The sequence below is a fragment of the Neopsephotus bourkii genome, unplaced genomic scaffold, assembly GCF_033783945.1.
Source record: "Neopsephotus bourkii isolate Nb327-2 ecotype Australia unplaced genomic scaffold, CSIRO-AGI_Nbou_v1 NB_71, whole genome shotgun sequence".
Taxonomy (NCBI): Eukaryota; Metazoa; Chordata; class Aves; order Psittaciformes; family Psittacidae; genus Neopsephotus; species Neopsephotus bourkii.
In genome coordinates this window covers 1,368,095-1,391,862 of record NW_026900588.1, presented here as the reverse complement: position 1 = coordinate 1,391,862, position 23,768 = coordinate 1,368,095, and the positions used below count along the sequence as shown (strand labels likewise).

The window sequence follows — 23,768 nt, the reverse complement described above, 5'->3', positions numbered from 1 at the left end:
TTTGGGTTTGAAGGGACCTTAAAGATCATACAGTTCCAATCCCTTGCCACAGGCAGGGACATCTTCGACTAGACCAGGCAGCAACCCTATCCTTCAAGCCCTGTCCAACCTAGCCTTGAACAATTCAGGGAATAATAATAATAACAACAATAATAATAATAATTTCAGTGGCTAGAAAAGCTTTATTTCAAGGGCTATGCAAAGTCATTACTTGCTACTCTACTGGTACATGGAACTCATCACCTTCATCCCACAGGAAAAAAAAAAACAAAACCCAAAACATTATTTATGGAAGAAGGCCTGAATTCTGCAAGGAAATTCCGTGTTAAAATTCCAGTATAACTCCATGCTAGACAAGTCTTCTTCCCAAAGAAGCTGGACATACCCTGTTTGAGATTTAACGTGAAAATAAGACTAAGACTCCACAGAGCATTTTAGTTCATTTTTTAATCTTCTAGCACCTTATTTTTCATTCTGTTTCAAAGAAAAAGGAATGCAGTGATAGTGTAAATGTAAGCCCACCATTTACATCCTATTTCAAGAGGTATTTTGTCACTGTAACATAATTTGATGTAACAGGCTGCCAATCAACTGCAAAACCCTTTCTTAAACCTGTTCCAGCTAATAATGTCTTTAAAGTGGAGTTATCCACTGAAGGGTAAGAGAACAGTAGGCATATTTTAAAATACCTGTTCACATGTAAAAGCATCTTTTTTGAGCCTTTCCTCAATGAAGGGAAAATCAGCTATGCAACATCTAATTTCTTTCTTCAAAGGAAAACAGGTACGTTACCATGCCATGGTCAAAAGTGAAAACGCCAACATCACGTCCATGGTGAATGTGATTCCGTCTGATAATGGGATTTCCGTGGTTTTTAACCCAAATCCCTGCTAACGCATTATTGGAGATCTCATTGTCCTCATATATTCCCTAGGAAATAAAGATGGCAATTAAAACAGGAATCAAGGATGGTAGCAAACAATTTTATCAGAGTAAAGAAACTGATGCTGCAAAATACCTGCGCATGGTCTGTAATGTAAAGTCCAACATTTTCACAGTCGCTGATGTTACAGTGTTTAATAGTAGGACAAGCTCCTTGGCCACTAACGCATACTGCAGAGCCAACTGGAAGAAAACAGCACAGTTACCATAGCTTCAAAGCAGAGTGTATTTATAAATAGTCTGGCAGTGCTTTTGCAAGAAAAGTTAGTGTGAACTGGTATTTCAAAAGGACTCGGCATGCAGAGCGCCAAAGCACTGCAAGCCACAGGCAGAAAACACGTCATCATCTTGCAACTGGTTTAAAATCCCTCTGCAAGGGGCACCTGCATATGACTGCCAGAATAGACAACAGCTTATATATTGATTTGTGCTTATGACAGTTGTCACTCTCTTATTTCTCTATGTTAGGCTGACTGTATACTGACTGTTCACACAAAAGGACAACAGAAACACAGTAAAATTCTGTATTTACTGCTTTTACTTCCCTTCAAATTTTCCTAACCCCATAATTCCAAGAGCCCAAACAAATAGTATTTCTGTAGCATACAAAGACATACTGTCTATCTAAAGATGAGCAGGATACAAACAACACAATCTCGAGTACAAAACTACGTACACATCAGAAACCAACAGGTCTCTTCCCAGCTGAATTACAAAGCTCCATTTTAGCTACCATACTATCACCCAGAAAACAAACCCTTTGCAGGCATCAAGAACTTGAACTGCTTAAGGCTTCATTAGGTCAGCTCAATTCCCTGAACTCCATCAAATAAGAAAATACGAAATTCTACAGCCGCTAAAAACAAACTGTGGATTCATAGTGATTTCAGAAAGGTCAGAGCTCATCCTGGGGTATCTGGCCTACTTAACACACAGCTTACCCACAATTAAACATTACTACATAAGCAAGCCAGTACATGCTCTATTAGTCAGTTTTCATATTACCTTCTAGCACAGAACCACAAAGACTGCTTTAATAATTCATAGACTCATTTACAGAGGGGTTTTTTTTAATCCTGAAGAAATTATTTTGATTGTCAAGTCTGACCTTATGAATAATACAATCTATAATGATTCCCTGAATTAATTCCTGCTTCAATTCTAGTAATAGGAACTTCAGTGTGTATCTTTTAGAAACACATTTAATTTTGATTTGAGCAATTCCAACAACTGAGAAACCACCATAAAGCTTAATAGCTGGTGACAGGGTTGCTATCCTGTTAATGTCCATTTTAATTGCTCGTCTGAATTCCTCTAGCTTTAGTACCCAGTTCCTGGTTCTCTTTATACTAGTGTACGCCATGCCCAATGCATGTATGTATTTTAGTGCAAGCAATTTAGTCCTTCAGCCTTCTCCTTGATGCAAGTCACAAATTGCAGTCAGTGTGTTTTTCATGACAACCGCATTTTTCTGCTTTAAGGACTTTTCATGGAACTGTTTCTAAATTTTCCACATGTTGCTATGGACACAAGGGAAGAGCACTTTACTCTGAAGCAGGACTAAGGAGAGGCGTAATACGGTCTCTCTACTTCTGCTCAGTATTCCCACTGGTGCAACTAAGATTCACATCACTTCTTTTAGCCACTTAACTACAGGAGGGCTCATATTTAGATCTTTACCCACAACTCTTTAAGCTTTTCCCAAGATTCTCCAGCTTTGCAGGAGAGATTTATCCTTCAAAACCAGGAATAAAATCAAGCTGTGCATATAACTGATTTCACACTTATTCACAGTAACGTGAATACTGTTTGAGAGGATACCTTCCAAAAAGGCAGCAACACATACTCGTGGTTATTCAGATACCCTCAGCCATAAGTCTTCATTGTCTACAAGCCTCATCAATATGCATTTTATTTCTTCTCTATAAGCCACTGATAAACGGCTTAAAGTCAAAAAGCCATCTTTGAAACAGCCACAAAAAAAAAAAAGCGCCATTTAAATTTACCCTGAAAGTATTTTTCACCTATTTAATCTGGTAATTCTGTGAATGTCTAGTATCTTAAGGCATGATATACTGAAGTCCAGTATTTTTCAAGGATGCATGCAATCATACCAGGACTGCTACCTTCTTTTAGTGAAAGTCAGTCATCAAAAATGCTGATTGTGTGATGTAACCATTATAACTTGCTGTAAACACGTTGAGTTTTTTTCAGTTCTAAATTTTACTACCTCTTTATTCTACACAGGAGCAGTAAGCAGAAGTACCTGCCGTATTTCATCCCTCTTAATCTCCTTCGTGCTGCTGTTCCCCACCTTAGGACATACACCATCACACCCAGGTTTTAAGTTACTGTTGATACATAATAGGAGCCCGGAAGATTTCTTGGCCAGTTCTTTCTAAACTCCTGCATCATTTTAGAATGTCTTTTTTTACAGCTGTTTAACCTCAGCCACGGTTACTGTCAAGAGTGGAACATATTTCATTATCCCTCCAGGGTATGAACGCATTTATCATTCCTGCCTATTCTCATTAAATATGGAACAAAAGTTACACAACACTTTGCCATTCAAATTCTGCTGTTCTTTGATGGATTAGCATCACTGCTCTCACTCGCTTTGTTTCCCAAGTTAAGACACAAGCAGTTTCTTCTAGACAGACGTTAGATCTTGTCTTGTTTATCAAGTTCTTCTGAGGGGGCAGGAAGGGTATTTTGTTGGAGTGTGTGTAGCAGGGGGTGTGTGTGTGTTGGTGGTGTCCCACACGTTCCTGGTGTGGTGTGCTGACATCACTCCTCCCTCACATGTTGCTTATGTAAATGAAAGCAATCTGTATTCTGACTCACTTCAACTGGACTTTATTATTGATCATGTGAAATATGTCCTTTTAGAATACCAAGCACATGTATTACTGGTTTAGGCTTTATTTTGTTTACTCAGAATATAATGATTGCACACACTTAAGCAATATTTCGGGAAAAAAAAAGAAAAAAAAAGGAAAAGGCACACTGCCATCCACTACTACTTTTATCTGTCAAGGTGAGGACTAATACAGATTTCTTCTCCAATAGAAGCAACAGAACCTCTAGACTCAGTATCTTGCATTTGAACTATGCATTTAAACTTTATTTAGTAGTATTTCAAAGATGCTTTGGACTGGCAAGGCACTGATACTTACACAGCTCACATCTTCCCATATTATATACATCAATGTAAAAATGTGCTTTAATGCAATTTGCAGGTCTACAGGAAGAGTATCAAGCATGTGTTAGAAAATTGTGAATGCTCATGGATCAATACTTCAGAGATGGCACTGGAAACAGCCTCTCTGGCAGGCTGCCATCCTTCTTCCCTTTTTACATGCACTCAGTACTTCCCGAGTAGGTCAGAGCAAGGCTTGGTAGGATTAAAAAGTCAATATAAATTAATAATCAATACATGATGATAGTACAGCCTACACACAGCCTCCAAAATGGACCAGAAATTTTAATTCTGGAGAAGAAGAGCAATAATTCAATGCAGCAAACATTCAGAAATCCAGAGTACTTAAGAGGGCAAAAATCCAAAATGCTCAGAAATAGTCTTCCATAATGAAGTGGTCATGAAAAAAAAAAAAAATAAATTAATCAAAGCTTAATATTGAGAAATAATTTTCACAAGAACACAGCTTTTCTATAAGTGCATGTTTCAATATGAAGCCATGCAGCTCTTCAAACTCCTTTTATAATGAAGCTGAATGTGATCCAAGAAATGAATTTAATTCTTCTCATTTGTTATCAGGATCTCTAGTATTGATATATAGGAACCAACAGTATGCATTTCTTTGTATACTTCAATTTCCCAGTATTTAGGATTAAATAAAGAACTCAAGATACTGAGAGCAGCTAGCTGTCTTTTGTTCCTCTTTTTTAGCACTTTTGCATATTAGCTGTTATGCCTCCAATAGAACAGATGGCGATTTGAAGCACAGAGCTGCCTTGACCAAAAGTGTAGTTTATAGCCTGAAACCTCCAAGAAAGAGCCTATCTTCCTCTGCAAGGCACAGACAAGATGTCCTTCCACCATTCTTTTTACAGTTCCCTGCAGAATTCCCTCCTCCAAAGTTCATACCAGAGAAGTGTAGGGTTTATTATCTCAGTGATGATCTCCTTTGTTGTCTTCCCTCTATGTTGAGCTACGTTAACCTTTACACACAGCCTATGTTGATCCACTCCATTTCACTAGCTGAACTTGGGTATATAAAGTTCATATTGCCATTTCCATGCAAAGAATCAGTGCTTTAGTTCTCCCGTACCTCTTCTTTCTCACACTTCAAATCCATTTCATCTGGTTGTGTTCAAATCCATTAAACTTGCTATGTTGTGCATGCAGTGATGGTCAACTGCCACGTCCTCCTGCCAAATGACTGAACTGCCACCCAGCCTCTTACTTCCACTATCTCTAACCTTTTCTTTCCTGAATCTGGACTACCAATGTTTTCCTAATCAGGTAGTATAAATTCCTTATTATCTCAGGTGGTGAAATGAGTCTAACTTTCCACACTGCATTTCTTCTGTCTGTATAGAAACTTGTATGTTGAGTATGTTGAATCATTCCACTCTTGACAGGAAAGTGAACTTAGCAGTTACAGCTCATGACTGTTTCATGCCATCAAACCAAACAGTGCATATTACAATGAACCTAATGTGAAAGTCCCATGTGTGCCCCCTTCAAATGCTCTCTCCTGGCAGCTACAACTGTATTTATGTCAGAACCAGGTAGGTTTATATGAACTGTCACTTTTCAGGTTTTAAACTAACTGCCCAGATCCCAAACTCATTAAAAAACAAGACCAAGTATAGATTATCCAAAGGTCTTAGATGCAAAGTAATCACTGTAATAACATCGTTTCCACACAAAAACTGCTTGCAGACCTGTAATAAATACACGAATCAAAAAATGTACTGTTGCAATAGTGATCATAATCGATTTGTGTGCTGCTTCCGTGTGCCCTGGTTAGTTTGGGAACTCGAAACACAGTGTTAATGACAAACAATAAAAAGCCCACTAACCCGTACAAGTACTTCGAATAATACAGTGATCTATAATTGGGCTGCAGTTCACGGTGATCTCTAAGCAGTGGTGTGCATTGTGGTGCTGAGCAGATTTGTCATCAGGGTTGAACTGAAAAAGGAAGACAACACAACAATGTAGCATTTATTTAACTGCACAGCCATGGAAATGAGATTATTGAGAGCTCTGCTGAAGTTTGAGATTCTTACCCTGATTGTCATATATCCAACATAGGCATCTTCAGAACCCTCCATAAAAACGAAGGTGGAATCTCTAGTGTTTTCTATTATAACTTTATCTGCTACTTTTCCGGGTGCTGTAAAGAAGACATTTATTAAGTCTCAGTTTATGCCACTGAAAAGAAATCCTCAAGAGTTACAGATTCTGTCCACAACAATGGAGGAAAAAAAAACCAACAGTATTCCTGGCACATAAATAGTCTTCTTGTCAGAAAAACCTTAAAACAAAGTTTTGAAGACAATGAAGAAACCAGTCTAAGACAATCCTGCACCAATTTAGTATCTAGTACCAGGAGAAAAATCTCTTGTACAGAGCTAGTTTTGGCTACTCTTTATCACAAACTGAATTACCAATTTAAACATGGATACCAGTCTGGAGGCACTGTAATTCTATTACTGAGTTCAATTTATTTTGGTACTCTACACCCTTTAATAAAAGCTAAATACATACATTCCAAAACTAATTTGAACCAATTTAAAGAACTACTTAGGAATCTGCCCATGACCTACAACTGACCTCCCCATACTCCTCAAATGTAAGATTCAGAGTTTTGAATTGATATCCTCATTCTTTAGAAGGAAAATCTTATAAAATTAAATTGAACTATACTTTTGAATGTACAGAAGGTTTCAACATGTTCCTCTGCAAGTTCTCACAATCTGCAATTTGATTTCCTGTATTAATAGCAGGCTTTGCTCTATTCTTTATCTTCAATTCAAAGGAAGGAAATGTTGACATTGGTATGCAACAGCCAGAAGAGGGAGCACAAGGTAACGGTCTCACATCAGTATAAATTCAACGATACTCATTCACAAGCAAGGTAGCTTGATTTAAAACTGCACATTAAATGCAAGCCAGAAGAAGGCTTCCTCAATACACGAAATGTAGAAATATTATAGCAGATAAATTATCTGATAGCAATTTTCAAGCATTCCCAACTTGAGACACACCAATGTAAATGTGACCAGCTATTTACCCTAAACTCTGCATTTTATTGAAGAGCCCACACACAGGATTTCTCATGAGCAGGTATTTTTCTGTTGTCAGTACTAGCGTCAACAGACAAGTGGTATGTCCTGTTCTTTCTTTATCACTCGGGCAGAAAGGTGCCAGTCAGAATGAAGCAACATTTACATCATTACCCAGCTTGTTCTCACTATCTAAAAGGCAGATCTCTGCTTTCATTACTGCAGTGCTGCAAATACTTTAAGGTAGTCTAGCTCTGCTTCATACCACTATCCACTTCGCACTAGAAATAATTCAACAGAAAACATGTACTAAGGGACTACCTAAAGAATTAAAAATTAACTGGATGTTGCCTCAGAATTCTTCTATTCCTCAAAAGGAACAATTCCACTTTTCTGTGCATTAACAGAAAAATAACTAGCTTCTACAGAAAATAGTTGTGACCCTCTTCAATCGTATCAGACAAAAAATGCAGAGGCCCTTCTAGATCTTGCAGGCTGTAAAAACTAAAGCGAAGAACACAGCCCTGAACTAGACTAAAATGTAATTTTCTATTCAAAGATGCACGACAGACATTTAAAGTTCAGGCATATGAAAGTTCTCTGGCACTCAAAAGTAAGAAATACATCTAATTATGACAGTCTTCATTTTAGATTTTTCTACCTTTAAAACTACAATAATTCTTCTACTATTTTTTAGTATTTTTATTTCTTGTTTAGAAAATTCCTTTGATAATCCCTTTTTCACTCACACGTTATTTAAATCAAATGGAAAAGGCGGGAAATGAAATCTGTGTCTCCCAAAAACACAGGAAAACATGTATTTCGTAAAGATTCTCAGATCAGGACATGTCAGTACAACTGCTGAAACTCAGTTACTAAGATGAGAGACTGTATCTAGAATGAGACAAGCACTCCATGGAAGGCTTGTATTCCTGTAGCAATCTGACACAATACATATTAAAGGAAAGCAATAAATAACCCCAAATTTCAATAGAGTAACAAACCCAGAATACCAGGCATTATTCTGCAAGAACAGTTTTGCTAATATGAGAAAGCAGAAGCTTTTTGAAAGCTCGAGGTATGCAAAACTCCATTTCTAATAATGTGCTTCTTCAGAGGTCAGCAGAAGAAACTATTAAAGAAATTTGAGTAGAACTGCAGAGAGATTTGGTGCTGCCTTAATCCCACCATCCTGAAAAGCATGCCAGACTGAACAGAGAAGAGGAAGTTCTCCAAGGCTTAGTGGTTCACTTTAATTTGTTTTCTTTTCCAGACAAATGAAAATTGACTCCCTCTACAATGTCACTCACCATTCAGAGGAGAAAGTCTGAGGAAGTGAAGAATCAGCAGTGCCAGAAACTGAAATATAAATACATCTAGCATTTCTGGATTCCTCTTGGAGGTTTTGTTCCCCAAGACAGCTATTCTGTTACAAAAATACACAATGCAGATCCCTTGCTTTTAAAGAACTGTAGTTAAAATAGCTGTTTTTTCTGAATAGCTTAGTTAATTCCAGTGGAAGAGAAAGCAGAGGGCCTTTCAAAACTTAAAAAGGAGCCTGAGAACATGCAGGAGTTCAACCTGATATCAAAGATGTCGTTTCAAGTTTCATGAAGTAATAGAGAAATTTTATATCCTAGGTCAGTGCCGATCCAGTTTCTTCTGGATTTTTAAGCACTTCAGGAATACAACTTGCCCTGTTTGTACTGGCATCTATAACTGTCATCTGAAAACAGATGCTGGGGTTATTTTGTTATTTGTCTAAGGCCACGTCTGCATTAAGAAGCACTGCAGCATGACAGGAGTGGCACTACAGAGTGAAGTAGTGCTGTGGGTCAGACACCCACACCATGTGTTGCAGGACAGGGAGGGTAGAAGAGACACTGACTTTGGACAAGTCCTAGCCTGGTCCCTCTGACTGAATGTACACCAACTACTAGAGAGCAGGAAGAGTATTCCAGGAACATATCTCAGATTAGTCTCATCTAAAAGGAATCCAGTTTGTGCTCCAAAATGTCTCCACAGCACAAACCAAAGCACTGTAAGTAGGGAAGTTCAGGATATGAGCTTCAGAAATGTAGTCATGAACTGAAAAACTAACACACTAACACAGCTGCACCTTGCAGATCTGCAGGGACAAGTTTTAAGGCTAACACTGGAACAATCTGACTGCATTGCTCAAAACTGTTCTTGCTGCCAAGGCTGCGAAACCCAGGCAAGTGCCAGAATAAGCTTGCTGAAGAACACAGCAGCTGGTATTCAGAACAGATAGATACCTGAAAAGAGGGACTTGGAAGAAACAAAAACCAAGTAAAATCCAACAAAAACCTCACAAACAACACCCCCAAACCCCACAAAAAGCAACACACCACCTCAAATAAACCCCAACCAAACAAAAAAACCCCAACCCAGACAGAATCTCAGAAAAAGCAAGGAGCAAAGTAACTTTAAGGTTACCACAGGAGCAAGAGGTCTGAGAACCCTTAAACTAGGTGTGGACCAGACACTAAGACAACTGAAATTCTTACCACACTATCATGCTACTGGGGATTAGCATTCTCAGAGTGGGGACAGGAAAAGCAGACAGCTCCACAAGCACCACAATTTGCATCCAGATCTATTAGCTTACACCAACTTCCTAATCTTTCCTATTCCAAAAGTCTCGCTTCCTTCTCCACAAAGGTTCTCCTTTGTGGAGGAGAACAGAGAAAAGAACTTCCTGTCTCAGAATCTTTCTGCTGGATGCTCTCATTTCCTTCCTCAAGATGGAATTAAGATGCTGAAGGAAAATGGGACAGATACTAATTTCGGCTTGCTCCCACTGCTGGATTCTACTCGGGAGATAGGTTATATATAAACAAATTTCATAAGAGCCACCTGAAAATTTCAACTGCAGCCATGTAACTGAGTATACTTCCTGACAAATTCGTTTCTTAATCCTAATGAAATAAACCGGTAAATAAGTTATTCCAAGAACTAACACACACACAATGGTACTTCAATCTGAAGCATCATCTACCTTTTAGTTTGACACTTATACAGAAAATACTTATTAGGCTGATGAAGAAAGATAGGCATTTATATTGGATATTTAATAAACCAAAATATCTTTGTAATTAAGGTTATAATTAACACAAGTCATACTTTGAGACAAAGATTAAATACCTGCACCGATCATGGTGATTGGAGATTCTATATATATCCATTCATCAGTATATATACCAGAGTGAACAAAGATAAGACCATCAAAATGAGCTTCTTGAACTCCACCAAGAGCATCTTCAATAGTATCATAATACTAGAAGAAAAAGGACAGGTTTACAGGGAAGTATCTATGCAAAGATACAGAAATATTATTAACAACTGCTTTAGAAACATACCAACATATTTTCTCTTCCTTTGTATCTTGCAGGATTACTGTAGAAGTGTTCAGCAAAACCTGGCTTTACATGTGCTCCTTTGTACTGAAACAAGGAAAATAGTTTATAAGCTTGCAGACAGGTGGGTCTGAATGCACAGACAAGAGATCTACTAATTCCCTAATTCACAAGCCATTTGCTGGTATCAGTTTGTTCCAGGGACTAAGGATCGTATTCTGACCTCCCATATTAGGCACTCACTTTGAAATGGTACTGTCAGAAAAAGTCTGAGCCTAAGTGATTGACTAAGCCAAGAAGCTAACCTACTTACATAGCCACAAGCCTCTGAAGTGACTGAAAAGCCTCTTGTACCTTATCCCCTCCCCAGCAGATGTTCTTATTTCCATCTTTTGATTTTTTAGCAGCTTGCCACAAAACAAACGACAATTCTATGGCAAAGGAAAAAGAATCCTATACCTTCACTTTTGATGGACTACAGAATGAAGAACCTTGCCCTCAACAAGCTTCAGAATTTTACTAACCAGTCACACATAGCATTGTATAATATACTCACCTGGATACATATTTCCCTTACTTATGTTTTTCAGATATTACACCAAGCCATTTTTACAATACCTTTGAGACTTTGGACTGGAGGTTCAATCACATGCCTTAAAGGCAACTTGTTCAGCTCCAGTCACATCAGCTGTAAGTCACTATTTAAGCCTAAGTGATATTATCAATATACTGTTTGGTTTACTAGGGACTGCATACGAATCTGACAACCAGCACACACACTAGTTCAGTAATATATGACAGCAACAATATATTCAAAGTTTATTTGCAAACCACAGACCATGACAATCTCTCCCACAAAATTTAAGTAATGCAAAACATGAGGAAGACACAACATAGAAGAGCTGGATGCTCAAGTGCTCCACTTTACAGTGATGTGTCCCCCTAAAGTGTGCCTCAAACCATGAAATAACTTCAGACATCCCCCTATTGCATAATACAATACAAGAATCTCTCCCTACCACCTCAGTCCCATCATCTTAAAAGCTAAACTTGAAATCATTACTATTAATCAGCCACATTTCAAAAGTTGGGGTTCTTACTTGTATAAACCACCTTTAAATTGTAATATAAATGAATGCTACTGTTACCAGTTGCTGAAAGCTTTCTTTCCAGGGATTCGGATGTTCATATTCTTCTGGATTAATCTGATAAAATTTTCCAGGTTCAGGATGCATCATGGGACGAGTGTACTCAAATACTTCCATATACAATCTTTTCCTGAGCAGAAGTGTCAAGCAGAAAAGAAAATTAGTGTATTTCTGATTACTATTCTACTTTAATATATACGTCAAATGTTAAAAACTAGGTTTTCTCAACAGTATTTGCCAGTCTGTGACAGTAAATTTGACCAGGATCACTACCAAACACTTCCAAACCATTGTTTTTTCCTGTTAGACCAACTTCTGTGTTTTTCTAAGAAAAACCCTGGCATGTGTTTCATGATCCAAGAAGAGTTCTCAGTATGTAACTGCCATGGAGAAACTTAACCAGTTAGTTACACTATTTGAGAAACCAGATTCTAATTGTATATTAATTTCAGCATTACTTTAACACTTAGAAAACCTAGTAGCGTAAGAACAACAAAACTTAAAACATGTCACCACCTCTTCTCACCTTGCCAAAAAAAGGCTGGAAAAAAAAATATGATGCATTCACAGAGAACGAATTATGCACTGTATTCCAAAAAGAGTTCATCAGTGGACACATTACAGTAGCTTAGAAAGAAGAAAATAGCACACAGCAATTGGTGTCTTTTGATTAGTGCCAGAATACAAACAATAACAGTGCCTGAGCCTGCTGATATTAAGCCCAGACTTACAGAATGGCACTGAATCTCAGTAGTTGTAATTCATCTGACAAAACATACCCAAAATTGTCTTTAGGACAGTAAGAGAAAAGAGAGGTGGGAGTGGGGAGGAAGGCATTTTTGCAATGTTATATTGACATTTTATCCTTATTCTTAAAGTCTTATTCTTTATAAAAATAAAAGGCCAAGAAACAGGTGTTAATTTTTCCCTTATAAGAAAATATTAATTTAGATCCCATTTCACCAAGCTCTCAATAACCCACAGGTAAGATGGATTTATATGGGGCAGAAAGAGTCTGAGTATCCAATTATTAATCCAAACCAAACAAGCAATCTAAGTAACACTAGGCAAAACTTGCATCTAACATTAAGAGATGTGTTGATTCTTCTGCATCAACACAATACCCACAGAAGCCTGAAAAAGGTTAAAGAGGGGGGAAGAAGGAAAGAAGTGGCTACTGAAGGAATGCCTCACTGATTTTTAAGACAGCCATTATTTAACTAGTATCTACACTACAAGAGAAATAAAAGTTTTACTGCTTCACACAGATAACCAGACATTCCTAAGTTACAAATAACACTGAAGTAAGCCAGACGTATTAAAATACAATTGGCTTTATATCAGCTAATTGCAACCAACATATCAATTTTTCTATTGTACTGACATTTCATGCAGCACATCTAGTTTTTCCTCAAGATAATGAGCAATAGCATTTCACTTACCACAAAATGGGATCATTAGCCAGCTCACTGAAGCGTTTACACACACAAGCTGCTCTACAGAGATCCTGCTCTAGCAGGTAGGAGAAGATCTTTAGAACCACTTCATCTGGCAACTTCTCCTGAAGATACTGCTCTGCAGGTGCTGCTAATGAACAGTAATCGATGTAAGATCATTGACATATTTAACCAGCCCAAATTCCGACTAAACCAGATCACCAATATGCCACCTGAAAGATTCCCATTTAAAACACCAATGACCTCAAAGCAGCTTTTTTTGATTTCTGAAGTACGTTTTCAGCTAAAGCTAAGGCATAAAAGAGGCGAACAGCTGACTCTGGATTCAGGTAGAAATTATAGTCTTCCTCTTTCAAAAATGCTTAGATCACCTTTTTTATTGGAGGAATCAATGTGCATACAATGGCAGACATTAAGAAGGCTACTGTGTATATTTCAGATATACTGGCTCCTCACTATTAGCTTTGTTGTGACAATAGCAACAACAGTAACTAATCCCAACATCAACAGCTCTGCAAACGTTTTCAAACGCAAAAGAATTTACTCAGAAACCATGACCATCTCAAAAAGCTACTACTAAAATCTCCTTTTCTCCCGAAGTGCACATAAGGAAAGAGAACATCTTTTGGGATGCAGGAAACCAGTAGCCAGCAACAGTTTGAGTCCCCTCCTTCCACCTACTCCCATTTATGCTCTCTTTTAAAATGAAAAATCCAAGCCAGAAGCAGTGTTAGCCTTGCCAGATGTATGCCCTGAGAGAGGTCTGAGGAAACTGTTCCTGTACCCTGCGGCAATGTGAGTGTGCTTTGTTAAACCCCTGCTCTTGGGCACATGCATGCTCTACATGTGAGTTCATACAGGGAAACCTTCATCTGCTGTTTGTGTTCTCCCAAGATCCTTCAGTGGCAGGTATCCTCACAGCAGCAGAGGTCTCTCTGCACAGGTCATTTGTTTTGTTGTCTTTAGGATCCCTTCTTAGGCAGCACTGTTCAGAACAGCTTCCAAAGTTTAGAGGATTTGTATGGAAGGCATTAAAAGCTCCTGCTACATTCATAATGCAATTACATCCAAGTAATGCCCTTTGCATTATTCAAGTTTTCCTAGAACATCTGAACCTAGGAAGCAACAGAACTGTGATTCTGGCTTCTACAGGCTACTAAAGTGACCCTCAGAAAGACAACAGCTACTAGATTTGAGGGAATAATCATTCTGAAAAATAGTTTCCATATGAGATTCCACACCAAAAAAAAAGAGACAAGCCCCAAGCCTTCCTTGGACAAATTAGCACAAATACTCGTGTTATTTCCAACTAGAAGAGAGTGAAGATATGAAATGCAAGGACCAGAATGGTGGCTGTTATGAAGATGCCAAGCTGCTGTCTGTAGACCACATCACCAGACCCTGTGTACTACAAAAGAACTGATTATAGCTGGTTTTGCAAGGTTTTGTGCTCATATCTGCGGTGAGAGCAGTTCGCAGCAATGCTGAAATATTACTGACTTTGCAGTGACTCCCAGAACCTCCTCTTGCTTTGTGCAAGTATCACATTGGCGATACTTGTACAAAGATACATTGTACATGTACAAGATACATTGTACAAGCATTACCTTGGTGATTCACAAATACTGATTTCCTCTAAGATGTTAGGAGGGCATTTATCTAATGGACTGATGGTGGCTGTGCTCAACAGTAGTAAGACTTACAGTCATAAGCTATAGGTACAGGCCAGTGCAACAAAAAGCTACACTGTACAAAGAAGATGAGGGTCACTATTCCACATGCCCATAGCTATGAGCTCCCGAAGTATCCTTTAAGTTGGCAGCATTGACCATGGCAGGGTAGAACAGATTTACTTTTTTTTCCTCATCCTTACCTACCTAAACGAATTCTTTTATGGATCAACTCTTTGTTGTAGTTCACTGCAAGCTACAGAAGTGTTAGCACAAGGAAGGATACAGGACTGAATGTCCAGAAACTGGCAAAGATAGTTCCCTTCAGGATCTAACAAGCCAGACTGAAGACAGAAGTCAGCAAAATGAACAAAGAGCAAGTAGTCTTCAAGGGCCTCATGCTCAAGAGACACCTGAGGAGCCCGAAGTCTGGGGACCATATGCCAGGAGTCCACAAGGTGAGCATGGCTGGGCATCACCAAACAAGTCTTATGCACATGATCAATGCTGGCTTTAAAAGGTCCTTTTACACTGGAGATACAAAGGTTCTTTCCTGTGTCGAACAAGCAGCAGCAATTCATTCTACAGTCTTAATAACACTTGAAATGCATAACAGGATAATTGGACATTCCTTCTGAATTCATCTTTTTCCAGTAGCTTTCCAAATCAATGTGGAGATACAGTCTTCTACTGTCTCACAAGCTGAAATGTGATACTGCGAATGCAAGGCAGTAAATCCTTACAGCCTTCCACAACCTGTCTTCTCCTTCTAATGCACAAACCCCTGAGGCATACAATCTGATCTTCCCAAGACGTTCAGTTACTTTCCTAAATGAACTGCACAAATTCTTCTTCCTTTAAGTTTATATATGTTAGGGCCTCGATTATTCTTTTATTGAAGGGGGAAGTTCACTAGTGTAATGCCCCGCACTGCTCAGCGGTTCATAGTCTCTAGGCCCTATCTCAAGACAGAAATTGAAATCCAGGTGCGTTTCCTTACAACAAAGAGTAGGGACTAACCTTGTAAGTGCCAAAAAACTTCTTCAATTACAATAAATAGAAAGATAAAGCCAGAATAAGGTCTCCCAAACCCAGGAATTTTGTATTTACTTGGAAGCCTAGGCTCTGCTTGCAAAATGAAGACAATGGTTTTAGAGGTGTTTGCTATTCTAGCCCACCTCTATGCAAAATCCACAGAAATGAGGGATTGAAACTGCACTTCTAATCAATTCAGAACCAGTGGTTGATTTAAGATTCCTCCACTCAAATCACCGATACAGTGATTACCAGGTAGAATTCTCCAGTATCATATGAAAAAAAAGCTAATTTGCTTCTTAATGTGAAGTCCTGAATACCACCTGGGTCCAAGAGAGAACGCCACGCTTTTGTTTTATACATTCACACTTCACCTTTTGGGTGTCTTTTCATAATCTGTTGAAGTCAGGATGCATTCAACATGTTCTATCTCCCAGTTTACGAAAATAAGCCAAAACGGTTTAAACAGTTCTCTGGTCATCAAATCAGAAGCTTTTATGTGCTGCTACTCCTGACAGTTTTATGGCTATTGACAAGGTGAAGGTTAAACACATATAAATGCATATTCTTACTTTTAAAAAATAGTAATAAAATTGTCAGTTTTCCAAGTGCTGAAAATAGACAAGAATAAAAATAAAATCACCAATCTTTACCTTTGCCCTAACAGATGCTAACAGTTGAACTATTTATGATTTTAATAAAGTGCTAATATACTAGATAACTGAAAATCAGAACCACAACGGGTTATGTCATTCTGTTTCCACAGGATATGTGTGAAGTTAATTCAGTTTCAATTCTGACCATTTAATAAACAGAAATTAGTGACAGTAATACCAAGGCAAAGTGCAGAAAAAACTGCCTGAAAGCTAATTACCTTCTTTGTACAAAGACCAAGAATGCCATTCATGAAACCCAAACTGTAAGTTATATCTTGCAGCGGTAACTTTTATGTCCATTTTAATGGAGAAGATGGAGACAAATAGCTTTTGCTCCATAAGGCAGCATTTAGTAAAAATACTTTCTTATAAATTTAAAAGACACTAAGTTCTGTGACCTATGAGCAGTGCATGTATCTAATGCACAGGATAAGCAATGAGTGATCCAGTAACTCAGGGTTCTCAGTATCTACTGAAACTCTGTAGTTCAGAGAAAAGAAAGAAATCATCTCTGAACTGAAGCCTGCCAAAGACGGTTAAGCCTGCAAGAACTGCCCAGTATAAAATGGTTATGCAAATATAGTGGTCTTAAAGCAAGAGAGGAAGGAACCTACACAGCAATAAACAAAAAGGAAGAGTACATCAAATGATTAAAACCCTGGATTAGAATGACATGACAAGTGGCAGTGAAGACTGAAATATCCCAGTAAGCAGAAGCATACATTTACAGTTGAGGTAATGTAAGGAAACTGTCAGAGTGTAGAGAATTGCAATCTTTCTGTAAATCAATAAATACTGTATTAGCATATGAAACAAATATTTGTATCAATAAGATCTAAATGCTGTAAATGCTTTCTACAGATGTCTAACAAATGCTGACTTTGGAGGTTTACCAGTCAGCTGTGATGCAAGCAGCACAGCTCCATCATATCTATTTCTTGACTAAATTTTTGGTTTCTGTATTTTTTGTATTCTAAAATTTCTCTTTTCTGTATTTCTACGTGTTACTTTCCCATCAAGATTCTTGTATATTCACTAATCTTTCTGTCTTGGGATTGAAGAACTTGTTGCCCATCACAGGACAGAGCTGCAAATGGTAGAAAAAAATACATCAATATTTCAAAATTCTAATGTGTTCATTGTGACAGTATCAGAGACTGATTTTATCCCCCCCCCTTACAATTTGAAATGGCAACTCTCTCTCAGCAGCAGTTAATTCTGAAATCAGTACTAAAATAAGGAATAGTCTTCTGTTTTTCCAGCTAATGGCTCCACTCCAGTTGGAAACTAACTGACTCCATTTCTCCTTTCATTTACACCCAAATTTTCCTCAACTCAGAGTCCATGTGAGAAGGAACAGTTCTCCACCAACACGATCCTGTGTTTCCAATCCCACGCTTTCATTTCATCTACAGTTCTGAAAAAAGCAGCTATATGTTCCAGATGACAATATACAATCTCCACTGATGGCAATCCAGAAAGTCTCATGCTTACAACTCAGTCACAACAGCTATCATTATCTATGCTAACAAAAACAGTGTGTGTATGGGGAAATCTCACTGCAGTCAATACCTGTACAAATTTAGAAGATTACTTCTGGAACTCAATTGGGAAAATAAAAAATAACCATCCTTCATACCAGGAAAGAGATTAATAGAAAATGGGTTAAGAAGGACACTCTTCTTAGACTGCAACTGGTTTGAATGCAATCTTAAAAGTCCAATAAAAAAAAAATAATCATTGATTACAATTCCTCTGGTGCTTCCATCCTGGAGAAGCCCCCACAATCTTTCCCCACATGAACTCAAGAATGTAACAAAAGGAATGTGCAGTCAAAGCATGGAGAATTCCTTTGGAAATCAGTGCCTTTCATCCTGTAATTTATACCACAGAAGTCAAATCACATACCTTCTCTAAAGCAAGAAGGTGAGTACAAGCATAAGGAAGAACACATCAAAAGTGAATGACCTTGAAAAAAATCCCTAAGAACTAGCAAGAGAAACTGAGTCTATGACGAGTTTGCACAAGGCTTCAGATATCAAATCAGGAAATGAAACTCTAAGTAGAATGGCACAGGTTGATGTTCAGTTGGTTCTGGTTGTTTCAAGGATATAAATCTGAGATCAAATGATTCTTGAACAGTTGTTGAAATTATAAGAGTTAATGGGGGGCTTGAAAGAGAAAATCTAAGCTATGGAGAAGGGGAGAAGCCAGAAAGAAGAGACTTCAACAGAAGCAATCAAAATGGACCAAAGCCTTGTGCCAGCTGCTCAGTTTTAATTCACAAAGTTAAGGGAGACATGGACTAAAAACCAAAAAAAAAACCCTAAACAAACAAACAAACAAAACCTCCAATACAACAAACAGGAAAAGCAACAGAAACCACATCAATGGGAGTTTGCAAGAGCTGGTGTTGATTTTCCAGGGAAGAGTGACAGCAGATCTCCTGGAACTAAGGAGTGTGTCAGGAGACAAAAAGAAACAGAGACTGAAAAAATGATGCAGAAAAAAAGAGAGTAAGTAGGGTATGTATGACTATATGTGTATGTGCGTATAAGTATACATATGTGCATGCACACACACAATATAATTATATATGCATGTACTGCACATATGTGCTTATTATACAGTGTACATATATATTAGTACCTATCAGTAAGCATGTATAATTTTTTTTACTTACAAGCACACAAATTCTCTCCCTCTCTTCACAATTAGGTGCTCTAATGACACACTGAAACTACCTCTAAACAATATACTGCAACAATACATCAACATGAGAAACAGTAAGTACACCTAGTCAGAGTGCTGTACCACTGCAGCATTACTGCTTCTAACAGTAGCTTGGATACATATACACAGCACTCCGAGGAGAGTAAAAAACCCAAACAAAACCAGAACAAAACCAAAAAACCCCAAACCAACGTGCCTGCAACATGCCAGACTGAGGGATCAGATTCTAAATATCAGGTTAAATTCATCCTCCCAAGTTTGAAGTTCAGAACAAGTTTGCAGTTGTTTTTTCACTGCTGTTTCTTGGTTGGAGGACAGACAGGAAATCTAAGTTTGGGGGTGGTTTGTGGGTGTGTGAAGTTAAGTGATGTCTCCACCCCTTCTTCCCCACCCCCTTTGTTGTACAAAAAGTTATTACCTGATAAATCCTGGGACTTTCCAGATACTCTTGCACGTTTAGCTCGGTGACCAAAGTTTTCAGTAGCTGAAGTGGAGGCACCCTTTAATGAAATAAGAAAGAATGAGTTCAATCATTAGGTGGCTTATGAAAAGTTCTGTTCTTGCTGTTCTTAAACCAGTAAGGTTTACTTTACAATTAAAAAATCAAACAAGCAAGTTACCTCCATGCTGCTCTTTGTAGGGCAAGCTGTTCTTTTAGGTAGAAGAGTTTTTCTGCGAAGTTGGTATGGACTATTTTGTGCACCAGGACCTGATTCTTCTGCAACCATATCTGCAGGTACATCATCATCTGTCAACAGAAAACAAAGAGAATTTGACAATGGGGATTGAAGTTTTGGTTTATGCCAGAAAAAGGTTACAGAAGTTTTCAGATATAGACATCCAGCCAGTGGTGTGGGGAAGTAGTGCTGGAGCACAGAGAACTTTTGGTGGGGAGTGTGGGGAAATCAGAATATATACACAGCATACATAAAATTACATGAGAAAGTACACATGAAATAACTCCTCATATGTACACAGCAGCTATACCAAAAGCTGCTCAAAAAACCCCAAACCACCAACCTCCCCGGCCCCATAAAAACCTCAGCTTTCAGTTTCTCTGCAAGCATGTGCTTGCGCTCACTGTGCTAATTCCATAACCTCATCACCTCAAATTTTTGACCTAACACTAGCAGCATAACCAGGAACACTGGAGCTTCAATTATTAACCAGGTGTTATCAAGAAATCCTTTAGTAAACACAGCATTTAGTACAAAACTCAAGGCAGAATTTTCCCCAAACATTTCAGGAACAGCCTAGGCCAGCATACAAATGCTTCTGTAAAATGAAGCCAGCTTTAAATACAAACACTCTGTTTACCTAAATTATGCTGTAAAAGAGTGTATTTTCTCCAAACCCTTAAAAGATTAACAAAAATTACACCCCACCAAGAAGTGCAGGAAGTGTGGTGAATAAGGAGTTTTTTACTCGTTTCAATGATGTAAAAGTGATAGCCAGAAAAGCGATACCATTCAAGTAAGCAGTTTTCCTGAATATATTTCAGTAAAGAAAAACAGACATAAACACTAAAAAACACACCAAACCAATAACACCCCCCCATAAACCCCTCTATCCTTCAAATATTAAACCAGTCTGTTTAAAACCACGAATAAAAGCAATTTTAAAACTTCTACAGATCCCTGTCATGATCCCAATATCATGATTTTCCTATGGGTTGTTTCGTTGGGAGGGGGTGAGCTTTGACATAAATTGTAAACCACTGCATTTACATGGGATGCATGCCATCATAGCCCAAGCTGCTACACCTCTGTGATAGCTAACCAACAGAATTCCAAAGAAAAAGCTATTCCAGTGTCCTCCTGCTCTTTTCTGGTCCAAATTTCTCATCTACCTTAGCAGGTATTTATAAACACCTTGTATCATAAACACTGCCAGGACATCTAAATAGATGACAGAAGCTGGTAAAAGCATGAAGTTAGCTGGTGGCACGCGTGCCACTTCACACAGTCAGCTCAGGGCAATCTAGGAGAGCGTCATCAGCTCATTAATCCACCTGAAAACCAACCCTGCCAGAAGCACTTCCATGATCAGCCTTCAGCCAGCTCAGCAGCTACTCCTGCTCTGTGCAAGGGGGGGACAAGACCACACAACTGGGAAGAACCACCACCCCTCTACCCCTTCTGCAGCAACAGCACAAGATTTAAGGACAGAAGCAAACTGTTGAACTTCTACTAAAAAGTCACCACTCTTAAAGCAACAGAGGCAACCTCTGTAACTTCAGCTAGAAGCTAGCTCACTCTCCCTTCTCCTTGTCTGCTACATACATGACATGCCTCACGAGCATCTCAGTATTTCCCTGCCTATGAAGGCAGGATATTTATGCATTATGAAAAAAACCTAGAGGACAGTGATAAAGGAATTGTAGTGCATTTTCTTGTCAAGAAGTACCTGGTCCAGCACTGGCATTGCCCACCTGTGGAAGGTTACTGACCCCAGAGCAGACCCATTGTACACTCACAATTCAGTTACCTAATTTTACCTGCCTGTCAAAAGTACTTGAACAATTTAACAAGATATCAGCAGACAGAAGAGAGAAAGTGCTACAGGAGAGTTCCCAGCCTTCCCTTACACATCAGGGCAGAAAAGGAATTGTGGGTCTGTCACAGTTTAAACCCAGCTGGTAAATCAGCACCATGAAGCCACTCACTCACGTTCCCCAGGAAGGATGGGGAGGAGAATCGAAAGAATGTAAACCCCACAGGTTGAGATAAGAAGAATTTAATAACTAAACAATAAAAGAAAGAATACCAACAATAACAATAATGATTATAATAGGAAACAACAAGAGAAGAAATGAAAGCCCAGAAAACACAAGTAACGCACAATACAACTGCTCACCACCCCCTGACTGATGCCCAGACCTACCCGAGCAGCAAATGGTCCCTTCTGGGTGACTCCCCTGGCTTATATACTGGGCATGACGTGCTGTAGTATGGAATACCCCTTTGGCTAGTTCAGGTCAGGTGTCCTGTCTCTGCTCCCTCCCGGCTTCTTCTGCCCCTCCTCACTGGCACAGCATGAGAGACTGAAGAGTAAGCATGACTTATCAACAACTAAAACACTGGTGCGCTATCAGCATTGTTCTCAGACTAAAGTCAAAAACACAGCCGTGCACCAGCTACTGGGAGGAAAAATAACTGTTACAGCTGAAACCAGGGCAGGGTTCGAGATGGGCCCCACCATGAGGAATGCAGGCAGGCACCACCAGCAGCAAGGCTGTCTGATAGCAAAGCACCCGAGCACTGCAGCATGTATCTACTTCTCACCCCTCATGTCTATTTAATATCTGATACAATAATTGTGATTTCTGCTTGTTACTATCCCCAGAAGCATGCTACTCAGGGATTTTCAGTGTCCTACCTTAAGCTTTTTCTCCTGTTTTGCATTAAGATACAAAATGACAGCTCCCCACCCTGTTCTGGATGGTCAGTATAATAGTTCCGAATTGCCACATGAAACACAGCAAAAGCAAAGAAAACAGGAGGAAGAAAAGAAATAAATCAAAGGACAGAATTTTGATCCCTTGATAGGCAATGAAAAGGGCAGAGACAAACCCCAGTCAGGTCTTTAGAAGTAAACCCACAGAGGCAACCAAGGACAAAACACACTACTGCTGGAAAGACAAGGCAGAAGCCTGTGGGGGGAAATGGAAGTAAAGGTCAGTTTGGCTGAAACACTGAAGGACTAGCTAAGCAGAAAAGAAATGTATTCATTTTCTTGCAGTGGATTTGTGAGGATGGCAGGAGTCCCACTTGAAGATCACTTTTCAAACACAGATGACATTCAGGGATATGCACACATTCACTTAGATTCACAGCAGTTATCCGAAGAATTAAAGTCATCTTTTTCTCCACTGAGTGGCAAAAAAGATGAGAGAAGGGCACTGAGGGAAAGTACAAATCCATGCAGCAGGCAGGAAGCAGAAGGGTGCCCAGGGCACACATGTGCCAAGGTGCCCATCACGACTGAGCAATGCTGGCCTGCAGGCACCAGGGAACGTTATCGTGACAGCGGCTCACGTATCATGAGAGTGGCTCATGGGGAGGAAAGTGCCTTAGGAACCAAAAGCTTCCACCCAGCCTGGCCCTGCCTAAACCTGCTAATTGCACACACATAATTTCATGGCTAGGAAAGGATAAGCAGACTCAGGCAAGGTAGATGACTTCTTTCTCATCAGCAGGTACACCTTCGAGGAACTGACCAGCTCCTGCATAGATTGAGGACATTTCAGGGCCATTAACAACTGATAATGTTTTTCCAAATGTGGCCTTTGGAGTTACTGTCAAATGAAACACTATCAGGAAAGCCAGGAGTTTTACGTAATCTGTTACAGAAGCAGCCTTGGTGCTTGGTTTTAGCCTTCCAGATGCTCCACACTGTAAGGTCTGAACAGACTCAACAGCTACAATACCAGCTTCGAGATAAGTACTTCTCAGAACGTACTATTTCCTGAAGACAGTACATTACCTTTCCC

At 39.0% G+C, this 23,768-nt stretch overlaps 1 protein-coding gene across 3 annotated transcripts in view; it reads right to left on the bottom strand.

Moving 5' to 3' along the window:
• The window catches only part of FBXO11 (F-box protein 11), a 77,269-nt gene that overhangs the window by 17,163 nt on the left and 36,338 nt on the right, over positions 1 to 23,768 (bottom strand). For 2 of the 3 annotated variants that reach the window (XM_061354072.1, XM_061354090.1), the window contains exons 2-11: positions 19,897 to 20,024; positions 19,695 to 19,776; positions 13,168 to 13,312; positions 11,726 to 11,855; positions 10,581 to 10,664; positions 10,366 to 10,498; positions 6,202 to 6,308; positions 5,992 to 6,103; positions 1,019 to 1,125; positions 793 to 930 (exon numbers count right to left, since the gene is read on the bottom strand). In XM_061354072.1, the coding sequence (XP_061210056.1) occupies positions 793 to 930; positions 1,019 to 1,125; positions 5,992 to 6,103; positions 6,202 to 6,308; positions 10,366 to 10,498; positions 10,581 to 10,664; positions 11,726 to 11,855; positions 13,168 to 13,312; positions 19,695 to 19,776; positions 19,897 to 20,024 (1,166 nt within the window). The remainder of the gene's footprint in view (positions 1 to 792; positions 931 to 1,018; positions 1,126 to 5,991; positions 6,104 to 6,201; positions 6,309 to 10,365; positions 10,499 to 10,580; positions 10,665 to 11,725; positions 11,856 to 13,167; positions 13,313 to 19,694; positions 19,777 to 19,896; positions 20,025 to 23,768) is intronic. The other variant, XM_061354082.1, reaches the window with a different exon arrangement.